This window comes from Cricetulus griseus, chromosome 9 (assembly GCF_003668045.3).
Source record: "Cricetulus griseus strain 17A/GY chromosome 9, alternate assembly CriGri-PICRH-1.0, whole genome shotgun sequence".
Taxonomy (NCBI): domain Eukaryota; kingdom Metazoa; phylum Chordata; class Mammalia; order Rodentia; family Cricetidae; genus Cricetulus; species Cricetulus griseus.
In genome coordinates, this window is record NC_048602.1 from 1026258 (window position 1) to 1038925 (window position 12668).

General features: G+C 47.7%; 1 protein-coding gene across 1 annotated transcript in view; it reads left to right on the forward strand.

Annotated features, from left to right (window-relative positions):
* The window catches only part of LOC113837174 (zinc finger protein 536), a 251204-nt gene extending 238974 nt beyond the window's left edge, over positions 1-12230 (forward strand). Inside the window, exon 4 of the mRNA XM_035449240.1 lies at positions 11986-12230. Within this exon, the coding sequence (XP_035305131.1) occupies positions 11986-12230 (245 nt within the window). The remainder of the gene's footprint in view (positions 1-11985) is intronic.
* The last annotated feature ends 438 nt before the right edge of the window (positions 12231-12668 follow it).

Genomic DNA, 12668 nt, shown 5'->3' on the forward strand with positions numbered 1-12668 from the left:
TTATTTTATACATTAGGCTATGATCTGGTGCGATATTATTTACTTTGTTGTTGAAAATGTTCCGTGTTTGAGCCTTCGGGGCTCCTGTCTGGCTGCATGCTGTTCTGAGATGCCCTCACGCACCTTTTAATGGAGGCTTGAAAAAGCAACAATTTATTTCACAGCACAAAGTGTTCTGGGATCATCTTGCATATTCCCTACTCCTTGTAGAACCACCACTTCTGCAAAGGGCTTGTTACCACGGGGCTCTGCAGTGGTTCCCAACAGGGCCCTGTTTGACCTTGGGGCACACAGATTGTGCTGTGATTTTGGAAAATTGGGGAACTTTTGGGGCTGGGACCTTCCCACAGAGTGGGTTTCTAGGGGCGGGCCTTGAAGCAATACTCCCTTCTGGTTTTGGTGGGAGCTAGCTCTCTTTGCTTCCTGATGCCCCAAGATGTGTGAAACCATGGCAACATGTTCCCACCTCCTTCTGCACTCTGATGGACCATATGCTTAACCTTCCTTCCTTTAAGATATTTCACTCAAGTATTCTGTCACAGCATCAAGAAAAGTAACTACTGTCCCTCTCCCCACCTCTGTCTCTCCCTCCTTCCCCTCTCCATCTCCCCCTCCCCTCCCCCACCCTCCCACCCCGTCTCTGTCTGTCTCTCACACACTTTTTGTTTTGTTTTGTTTTGTTTTTTAGAATGCCATTAGAAATGAGTTTCCATCCTTCTGTACCCTCTTGGTTGCTAAACACCGTAGAAGATGTGTGGGGATCTGAGAGACTACATACATTCAGGGATACTGTATAAAACACACCCATAATCTATGTATTAAGCTGCACATGATTTCACAGTGAGGTTGCCAATGTGTTACGACCTGGATCAGACCCCACTTTTAAGATGAAGATGCGTTTGAATAGCCTTTCAAATTAAAACCCATATCACATGGAATTTAAAACCTGAAATTATTTGCACTATTCCAAAGGTTTTTTTTTTAGTGTCTTTGATTAGATGGAAGAATATTTTCTTTTTGAAAATGGAAAACATGAATTACATACCTGATTAGAACAATCTTTCCTACTCAGAATTAGGGGGAAAATTTGCAACCAAGGAAGCAGCTCTTCTTGGAGGACCCTGTCTGTGTAAGTTAAGAGCCTCAGCCCCACTGGCCCTGAACCTGGAATGAGAATGTTTGAAGGGATCTAGACTAGGATCCCAGTACCCAACAGTGTTAGCTCCACAGCTGCGAGCTTAGATAGAGAAGTATGCAGGCATGGGGACCCCAGGGCACCGCGGTGAAACCAGACTACCACCTCAAAGGCCAGACCGGTCCCTGAACTTGCGGTTCGTGTCCTGCCCTGTGGATTTCTCCCAAACACAGGCAACTATGCCTCCAGGGACTGAATTTCTAACATATCCTAGTTGGCCCTGTAGGTAAGGCTGTTTTCTTACCTGTTAGTATGCATCGTGCAAAAATGTCTTTTGTGGAGCCCAATGGTCTTTGGCTTAGATGCAGTGGAGGGCTGCGGTTGTGTTGTGTGTTGTCACGAGTCCTCTTAGTTAACAGGAGACAGCTCTGTCCAAGCCTTCCACCCTGGTGTGCGGAGCGCTGTGAAGGGCTTGTCTCCACCCCATCCCGGCTCTCTTTAGGAGACGACACCCTGATGCGAGCGCAGGATGGAACGGTAGTTATTCGGATGTTCAGATCTGCTAGCGACACACGCACTGAACATGGTGGGGAAAATTCTGGCGAGTTTCACAACCCAAAACGTGTTTTGAATTACACACTGAGCACCAGGAAGGACACACGTGAATGCAGTGACATGTGGACACCGTCCGACTCTCCTGCTCTTCCAGCCTCTCTTGAGTACCGTTGTCCACCTGGAGTTTCATGTATTACTGTGTAGTGAGACCTTTGCTGGTCTGTCTGTGCTAAACATTCAGTACAGGTGTCTCCTGCCACGTCCTACAAATCCTACTGTGACAGCCATTCATACGCTACCCCGATTACATCCATTATTTCTTAAATACTTGTTTTATTTTTACTGTGTGTGTATGTGTGTCTCTGTGTGGCTGTGGACATTAGTACAGTGCCCTTGGAGGCCAGAAGAGGGCAACAGAGCCTTTGAATTTGGCGTTATAGGTGGTTGTGAGCCACAATCTATGGGTGTAAGAGCCATAGGTGCTCTTACGGTCTCTTAGCATTTTAATAGTGTAGACATGATTAGAAGTATCCACAAGTGAGGTGTAGTGGTACATGCTTATAATCCCAGTTACTGAGAGCATGAGACAGGAGGATTGCCATAGGCTCAAAGCCATTCTGGGCCATATAGGGAGACCCTGTCTCAGCAACAACAATAGAAAAGAGAGGTAGAGAGAGAGAAAGAAAGGAGGAAAGATGAGGTGTCATGAGTAGGTGCCCTGTCAATGCTGCTATTTTACACATAGGCTACACCTCCGCAGACTGGAGGCCGTCTTGGAGCCAACTGCTGTGGATGCTCTTCCTCGTCTGTAGCTGTGACCAGAGTCCCCAAGAGAACGTAAAGGAAGAATGGTGTATTTTAGCTCACTGTGGGAATGCATCCTAGAGCTCAGGTATTCACCTCATGGTAGACAGGAAACAGAGTGGTGTTACGATAAATCTTTCCACCATAAGCCGCCGAGCCCCACCTCCACATGTGCACTTTACGCCAGCCGCCCGCCTGAGTTAGGGCCCAAATGAATACACAGAGAGACTTGTATTAGGTTCAAAGCTGCTTGGTCAATGACTAGGATTCCTCATCTGTTAGCTCAGTCTTAATTATCATAAATCTATATATTTTATAAGACTTACCTTATCGGACACCTTATTGGCGTCCCTCCTTGCCAGTGGATCACATCCCGCCGCTGGAGCAGGAGAAGGGGAAAAAGGGGCCCTTCCTGTTTCCTTTTCTTAAATATGAGTCTCCTTGCTATGTCACTTCCTGCCTGGAATGCCTCTTCTCTACTACATTTCCCAGAATCCTCTTTGACTCCTAGTCCCATCTAACTTGCTGTCTCATTGGCCAAACAGTATTTTATTTAACAATCAATAAGATAAACATAAACAGTACATTCCCCATCAGAGTGGGGCAGTCACAGAATGGGATAGGCATGTCCCTGAGGACACACACCCATGACCAACTTCCTCCTAGGAAGCCCCACCCTCCTCTGTTGCACTAGCTTCCCACAGTCTAGTCAAATTAGGGTCTATCAGTGGATCCAACCACGGATTAACATGACAACTCACGACCTAATTGCATTTGGAAATGCCTTCAAAGACATGTCCAGAGGCATGCTTGCTCATCTTCATGTCTCTCAGTCTGTCAAGCTGGCACCCAAGACCAACTGTCACACTGAGGAAAGAATGTACCTCCTAAGCCCATAGTCCAATGGTGTCCCAGGGGCTCAGTGCAAGGATTTGATGCCCTTCTGGAAATTTTATGGGACCTGAGTCCATGCAAGTATGGCCTCTGTGTGTGTGTGTGTGTCTCTGTCTCTGTCTCTCTGTCTCTGTCTCTCTGTCTCTCTGTCTCTGTCTCTCTCTCTCTCTCTCTCTCTCTCTCACACACACACACACACACACACACACACACACACACACACCTACACACTTTCCTTGTTTCTCCAGACCACCTCCTGGAATATCTTTGTGGACAATCCTCTGGAAAACCGGCTTGCAGGCGGTGTCCAGAGTGGTCAGAGAGATGTGTACACATTTAGCATCAACTTGACCCCAACTCTCTTTGGCTCAGGCTGCCATAACTGTGGAAGTGGAAGCCGTCTTGCAGCTAACCCTACCTCCTGCTGCCAGTGTAAGGACCAATGAAGGTGGCTGCTTTGAGCATGCTCTGAAGAGTGTTCGTCATTAGATGCCAAGGGCTGATCACCCACTCACCCACCCCGCACCCACTCTCATCCTCTGCCCCACATCCGGAGAAGCCATCGGCTCAGAAGGCGTGGGAGCACCCAGCCCCGGCTTTCTGGGGAGCTGCCTCCATTGCTGAGCTGTAACGAATGGACGGCCCCTCAAGGGCAGGCATTTTCCTCTCCCCCTTAGGTGCAGGGAAAGAATAGCTATTTCCATCGTAGCAAGTAAGAAAAATATCTCATTCCCCCACTTTCGTGATAAACAACGCACTGCTCGCTTTCTCCTCACCTATCTTGACCCCTCCTCACTGTATACATATTTATATATTATTCATAGTGGATTAAAAATGAATGTGTTCTCTACCACGGCTCTACGGTGCCATGACAATACAAATTAACGTATGATGTACTTACTTTTCACATGGCAGTGATGGGAAATGTTGATGGCCTCAGAGCAAGAGGTACAGAGAGGAGGGTGGGGGGGGGTGGTTCAAGGGGGCCATCTGGCGCCATTCCAGCGTGGGGCTCCAGCTCGGGCAGATGAAGACTGGGGTGTCTTAGCCTGCAGGGATGCTGAAGTCCTAGGGAGGGCTGGTCGCTTCCTTTCTCCCATGGGATGATGTCCCCACGGCCTGTGAGCGTACCACCGCCCCGTCTCCCATCTTGAGTAACCGTCTTCACTTGTTCTAGGATCCTCCACTTACCCACTGCCTGCTCCAGGCCCGGCCTCAGGCGGCTCTCTCTTTCCTCAGTGGTCTTGTGTGCCCCTCCCTTTCTGATTCTCTCCTGGTGAGCTTCATTCTTATCTTTCCCTGCTAGAGAGATACTGATGCCTGTGAGGCGCTCGTATCACTAACAGCAGTCATCAGAACAAGCACATGAGGTGTCCTGCCCCATGAAACCCCAGGGTCCCTGTTCCCATGGGGTTGCCAGTCTTCTTGGAAAGGAGCAGCCACGGCCGCTTTACTTGTTCATCTACTGATCTCATCGTCACCATGGTGGGTTTGGGATAATCAAGATCTTCTTCCAAGATGGCCTCCCGGCAGAGGTAGCTATGCTGAAGGCAGAAAAGGAAGAACTCCACACCAGGACAATGGGCAAGGGCTGTACAAAGACCCTGTGGGAAAAAGGAGCAAGGGACAGTCAGAAACTAGAGACACACCCTATATGGTGGGGCTGGGGGTGGAAGATGGAAAGATGGCCTCCTGGGTGATTTATTGGAATCCTACTGGTCCTACAGCAAACCACATTGTTTCACAAGGCTGTTTGAACTCAGGCTTTCTCCAGCCTTACCGTGTTCTGGAGTTCCTTCTAGCAAGGGGTCCTGTGCTCAGCAAGCCCCAACCCATGTTTGCCAAACTCCATTCCAGTGAAACACACCCACTGACATCGGCTCCTCTGAACACGGGATGTCTCACTTTCAAGAGTGTGGGGCCAGAGAACTGGGAGATGATCAAAGCCATGGGCCAAGGTCAGATAGAGAGGCCCTCCCTTCATCTGGTGAGCCACAGGCCACAAAGGTGGGAAGTGGTAGTCTGACTGCAAGCTCTTTGCCAGACCTAAGTCTGTCCACACCTAACAATGGGGAAGGCATCAGGAAGACAGTGAAGGTGTAGCACCAAGGAAGGAGCCTGGGATTTCATTCCCGACCTCAGGCCGCTCCCACCATGGGAGCTGCTCACTGAGACAAACAGAGGAGATGGTGTGTCTAGTGGGAACTGACCCTTAGTCTGAGGCTTAGGTTTGTTGGACCCAACTGTGCTTTAAAGGACTTTCTGCTCCCTGAGACTGGTAGTCACTGTCTTCTCTCTGTGGCCACCTGTGGACCCTGGAATCACTGGCCCATCTGTGGTCTCCGCCTCTGGTGTGGGGGAAGCTTGGCAGTCCTTTTATCTCACTTTGTATAGATGGAAGTCTGTACCCAGCTGAGGGACTGTTCTGTCACCCCGAGGCCTGAACCAACGTCACCTCTGTCAACAAGACACCTCATTTGTGTATGAAGATTTGTTCACTCTACATCTGCCTCCGTGAGGGATTGGAAAGCTCCCACGCAGATTGGTGCCTCTCAGCCCGTCCTTTGTCAAACCATTGGACCTGGATGTAGAAAGTGACGTATTCCGTGGTGATGTATGAAGTGATGTGTTCTGGCGTGTTCTTTACTGTGGTTTGTTTGGAACTCTTTTCTGACATTCATTAATCAAAATACAACAGACATCAACACGCACGAGTCTGTTCCATCTAAAGAGCTTCGAAGGGGCAGATGGTGGACAGAAGCCGAGTTGTGCCTTGGCTCAGAAATTGGTGAAGTGTCTGGAAGTGTCTCTAGCAATGATACCTTTTGTTTGAGATTCAAGGATCTAACCACCACAGGCTAACCTTTACACTTGATTTTGACTTGGGGCCAACATTTATTGGCTTCTTAAGTCACCTGCTCTGATTCGCTCTCCGGCTGGCTCAACAATATTTCTTATACAACTAAGACCTAGGAAAGGGCCCACCTACAGCAGGTCAGACAGCAGCATATCAATTCACATGCCCACAAGCCAGTCTGATGAAGGCAATTCCGAGACTGTGGTCCTCTCTTCTTGAGCAACTCTAGCTTGTATGGAGTTGAAAGCTGAAGACAACAAGGGGACTCCTAGCACAGATTTGGGTAACTGAATGCAAACCTTTCAAGTTGGCTCTCTCTTAACTTCCTCATCTGTACAATGGAGACACTATGAGCTCTTGGCAAAATTCCCATGAAGTTCAATTCTGAGGACGAATGTGCAGAAATGAGTATAAAGAACCATGGAGTGAGGTTTTTGGGACCTTTAGCTGCTATCATGAGCGTCTTTAAATTTCTAGTTACGATGCTACAGAAAGACAGACCTCTTGCAAGTCTAGAACTGCTCAGAAATCCCTCTCAAACAAATGCATTCAGAACCCCAGATACATTTACAAACAGATTCCATTTCACCAAAGTTAGAAAGCAAACCAATCCAATAATGGTTTGACCACGGAAGTATTGGAATCTGCTAGAATAATCGTTCATCATCTTTGTCTCTACCAAGAAATCAAGATTCAGAATGTAACCATAGGATCAAATCACGATGAATATTTAAAAAATCGATTGGTGGGGAAAGTGAACTAAAGTGCTTTTGTGTCAAGTTGGCCAATGCAAAAAGACACTCCTTGCAAACTGAGGTGATAGTCAAGGCTCTCTGTGTATTTTGCCAAGGCTCAAATGGCATGGCCTCTGAGGTGACAGAGTTTACAGGAAGGGAAACATCCAAAGATTGGAGACCAGGACCCCTAAACAGAGTGATTTTTTAGCAATGCTCATAGGTGATACAATGAGAGACTTTGGCTGTTGAACAAAAATGATCCCAGTGAGGCAGACTCCATAAGGTCCTAGAGCCTGACCAATGAGCTGAGTCTGTGTTTGCTCAGTTTGTCCATGGGTCTGCTGCCTTCTGGGATGCCAAACATTTCATTTTAAGATTGCTGTTGTATTTTTCGAAGTCTTTCCATCCCCAAACTTGTCATGCCGAGGTAATAACCATTAATTATAAGAAAGCTATTGGTGACTTTTATGGCACATCCACTTGAGTTGCCCTCAGCTGCACACTGCCATAGAGCCGTCTCCCCTTGGGGACACATGAGCATACCCTAGAGGCTGAGAAGCATTTCTGAAGTTTCCTGTTGTCTCCTGCCCCCCAAGGATTCTGTGTTTTCTCTAATTTAAACATTTATTTTTAATTATATGTGAGTACAGTGCCTGTGAAAGTCAGAAGAGGGGGTCAGATCCCCTGGAGCTAGAATTACAGGTGGTTGTGAGTTGCTGGGCACAAGGAGCTGGGACTTGAACTTGGGTACTCTGCAAGAGCAGTGCTCATTCTTAACTGCTGAGCCACCTCCCAGCCCCTGGCCCTGAACTCTTTGTGGGGATCTTCAAGTGCTCCTGCGTCAACAGGCACCAATGCTAAGCAGATCTTTCTCCTGCTCCACAGTTTTCCATTTACAGCATGAGTCATTTTTCAGCAAAAGCTGGGCATACCTTGAGTGTATGCAGGGACAATGACTTCATGAGTTGGGTCACTGAGTTTTAGGGTCTCAGTGTTACTTTCATTGCTTGTGCAAAATCTGCTGTACCTTACTGATGCTCAGCTTTGCCCCATTTAGAGTCCCAACAAGGGAGGAGAAGTGGACACTCTGTGGCTTCTCCAGTCATTTCCCCAAGGACAGGTGTCTATCAGAGTCTGATTTCCTTTGCTCTAACAAAGTTCTGGAGGTTGAACACTATCTAAAGAAACAAGGTTTCCTTAGCTAACAGTTGTGGAGATCTAAGAGCACAGGGCTGGCTTTAGCTTGGCTCTTGTAAAGGCCACTAGCTATAACACAACGTGACGGACAGCATCATGGCAGGAACATATCCATGACAGGGTAATCATGTGGCAGATGAGAAGAACTCAGACTCGGAGGTCATAACTCAGTCTCACAAAAGCTGACCATGATCCCATAATCCCTCCCAAGGACAGCATCCCAGCGAGCAGACCAAATTCCATATGACTGTGCCTCATAAAGCTTCTGTCACCTCTCAGCATTGCCACGCTGGCTACCAGGCTCACAATGTACAAGCCCCTGGGGAACACACTCAGATAAAATCCAAACTATAGCAACATCATGATTTAGTCCTCAGTGTACCAAAATTCTACATGGTGAAGGACAAGGACCAAATTTGCATCCCCTGTACAAACAGGAATCTACAGAAGTATCCATCTCACTTTAATATGGAAGTGTATTTGAGGGTGGGGAGGGAACCAGTGGCCATCGGGATGTGTTGGGAACAAGAGAGGTTAATAGTGAGTGGGTATGATCAAAGTCCATGATATGCATATATGAGAATCTCATCGTGAAATCAATTAGCTCTTGCAATTAATATATGCTAATAATAGGAAGAAGCCCTAGTCTCACATCTCCCACTCAGGGCCTTCTCTGTTTCCATGGGAAGGTGGCCAAGCCCTGAGGGTAGAACCAGACAGCAGAAACGCAGGCAGGAATCAGGCTGGTGGTGCAGTCTCTGCTGCCAGTGCTCTGAATTCTTCCTCTGCAGCATCTTAGGAAGGGCAGAAGGCAAGTGCAATCTCTTCTGTGTTTCTTCCCCACTTCCGAGAGTTTGCATACTGCTTTTGCAGGTGGGAAACTTGACCTCCTGAAGCCCCGAACATCCACAGAAACAAAAGCAAGCCCTATACTGCTACATCCATAGAAACAAAGCGGCAAAGACTCTATCCAGGATTTGTAGCAATTCTTTCAAACCCAGGGCAGGCAAAACAGGAAGACAGCGAGTCCTTTGGGCACTGGATATTGAAAGGCTGTGGCTCTAGTCCTGGAACCTGGAACCTCTCCCCAGGGATCCATTTCAGGTGAAAAGGATCTTGTCCCTGCAGGAGGGGTGGGGTCAGACAGGGGGTGGAGCCTGGAGACTCAGATGGGATGAAAGGGAGTGGAAACCCCTTGGGCTGAACCATGAGTGTCCCGGCTAGTCGTTTGGGACTGGTAGCCAGCAAAAAAGGGGGAAAAGAAATAACTACGGATCTCCAAGTGGTATACTCTTCCTTTTCTTTTCTTTTCTTTCCTTTCCTTTCCTTTCCTTTCCTTTCCTTTCCTTTTCTTTTCTTTTCTTTTCTTTTCTTTTCTTTTCTTTTCTTTTCGAGACAGGGTTTCTCTGTAGCTTTGGAGGCTGTCCTGGAACTCAACCTGTAGATCAGGCTGGCTTCAAACTCACGGAGATCCACTTTCCCCTGCCTCCTGAGTGCTGGGGTTAAACTGGTGTTCCTGCTGTTGGCACAGGGAAGATGGGCTGGAAGGTGGCTGTATGTGGGAGCTTCTGAGGACACCCATGCTCACAGTCCAGACCAGGGTTATTTCATAACTTCATACCACAACTGGTTCTACATGATGAAGACAGAGCCCCCCTCAGGCAGGAAGAGCTAGCCTTGGCTATGAGGGAAGGGGAGAGCACACTGCAAAAGCCCACTTAGAAAGAAACGCAAGAGTCAAACCAGACACCGTGTGTTTAGTACAGGAGGACGAAGACCTCAGGAGACGGGGGCAGGGGAGGGAAAGTTCAGTGATTGCCTGAGCTATAGAGGGAGAACTGGATGAACAAAACAGACAAGAGAATCAAGAGCAGATTATTGGCTGGAACCACAGCTCCGGGAGTCTGAAGCCGGAAAATTGGGGGTTCAAGGCCAGCTCATGCTACACAGAGTCCCTGTCTGAAAAAGAAAAGAAAGGGAGAGAGAGAGAGAGAGAGAGAGAGAGAGAGAGAGAGAGAGAGAGAGGGAGGGAGAGAGAAATGAGAGAAAGGCAAAGGCAATTTCGGGTGTTTGGCTCTGGGGAATAGATTTTCCTGTGATTGAAGTAGGGAAGCAACCCAACTCTGCTGTTTGGATATTCAGGGGAATAAATGATTGGTCCCCTTATTAACTGGTTCACTTTTCTGTAGATGGAGTCAGAAACTCCATCTACACTTGTGTAAGCAAACAAGGCTGGGCTTCTCTCCAATGCAGGGCGTGGCAGCTCTCGAGCTTTGGGGAGTGGACACCCACACCTTCCTGGCATCAGAGGGACTGCACTTGCTCACTGTCACTTCCCAAAGCAAATGCTTCACTGACTTTACAAGATGGCAGAGGCATGTTACCTGTTACACACATGGCAGAGATCACACTTTCAGGACCAAAACTACTTAAGAATTTGTCAGCTGTCCTAAACAGGAGCTTTTCTAGAAAACTATCATTTTGGGGGTCATTCCTCAAGTCTCCATTATTTTTTTTAAGGTTTAGTGTGTGTGTGTGTGTGTGTGTGTGTGTGTGTGTGTGTGTGTGTGTGTGATGTAAGTGCAGTGCCCTAGGAGGCCAGCAGAGGGTGCTGGAATCTATGGAGTTAGAGTTATAGGTAGTTGGGAACTGCCCAGCTCAGAGGCTGGGAACAGAGCTAGGGTCCTCTAGAAGCAGCCAGTGCTCTTAACCCCCCGAGCCACCTCTCCAGCCTGAAATCTCACTGTTTGGATGCTCAGATTGACCATTATCTGATGGTATGGTCCCTGCTGTCTGTCCTGACACTTCCAATTTCAAAGGCCATGCTCCTCAGTCCTTACTTACAGCTCTGTCTAGATCAGGGTTATTTGGCATCCATCTCCTTCACCTTTCAAACAAATTTACTCCTCAGGCTTGGTCTGCTGTTAGTAAAGAGTCCATGATGAGTAACAGTATGAAGTAGCCTTACCCTCAGCCTTGAGTATGGACACACAGTACAGAAACTTAATGGGCTTGGGTATATCTACAGTCAGCAAAGTATGCTCTCTCTCTCTCTCTCTTTTTAGCACACATTGCTAAATTAAGAATGGTTTTGCAGGGCATTGGTGGTGCACGCCTTTAATCCCAGCACTCGGGAGGCAGAGGCAGGTGGATCTCTGTGAGTTTGAGGACAGTTTCCAAAGCTACACAGAGAAACCCCGTCTTGAAAATCCAAAAAAAAAAAAAAAAAAAAAAGAATGGTTTTACATTTCCAACAACGTGGTTGGGGGAAAAGCCTCCTATGAGATTGTTATACGCCACCTGCAATCAGACCTCAGCATCCACAGGTGAAATGAGAGAACTCAGAAGTGAGGGTGCTTGCGGCCAAGTCTGAGTACCTAAGTTCGATCCCCGAAACCCATGTGTGGTGAAAGGAGACAAGGGACTCCCACAAGTGCCTTTCTAACATGCTTTGTGGCATGTGTGCACGTGTCTGAGGGCACACATGTATGTATGTACACATGCAATAAATAAACACAAAACATGGGACAGTTTGCTTCGTTTCTTGTTCTGTAAACATTATATAATAATATCATTGGTTCTAAAGTGTTCCTTTTACAGAACTGCTCCTAGGTATCGAGTGGTTTCTCTTCCCTCTTCTGGTCAGAAGGGGAGGGTTACGCCTTCTTGTTTTAAGTTTGCTAAGTGGCTGTGATAGCGCTATGGAGAGAGGATGGAGATGAGATGGTGCTATTTGCCCTAGAGCTCGGGATGGGGTGGCGAGGAGGTGTGACACATGGCTCACTGGACGCTTTCTTTCCACACAGGTCACAGGCCTTTCCAGTGTCACTACTGTCCCTACAGTGCCTCGCAGAAAGGAAACCTGAAGACCCACGTCCTCTGTGTCCACCGAATGCCTTTTGACAACAGCCAGTATCCTGACCGCAGGTTCAAACGTTCCAGGGTGGACTCGGAGGCTTCTGGGAATTTTGAGGAGGCTGCAACCGTCAAGGCGGGGAGCTTTGCCGAGCTAACAGACGAGAGAAGCAAGGGCCAGGAGGAGGGCCACTGAGCAGAGCCCTCTGCAACGCTCCTCTCCCTCTCGACAGTTTCAAATCACGCGTCTGGTCTCACCAGTTTGCTAACTGCATTCCAAGGGGGGGGGGAATCATGTACAACCCCTCGCTAGTGTATAGAACATTTAAAAGAATTTTAAAAGATATCTATATCTATATATATATTAAAAAGAAAAATCCCCCAGCCCTTGAACATGGCTGCTACACTGTTACCCAGTAACAAAAACTCCCAAGCAATGCAGGTGGGAGAAAGGGACTTCAGAAATGCTCCCCGTGTCCCTCCAGCTCTGAGAGCTGGGGGCCTTTCCAGCCCGAAAGTCATCTTGGTCCAAAAGTTGAAAACAAAAAAAAAAGCAAAAACAACAACAAAAAAAAACGATACCACCCGAGCTATTTGCGTTGCCTCGAAGGGTCTGTGTTTTCCTTCTTGAAAA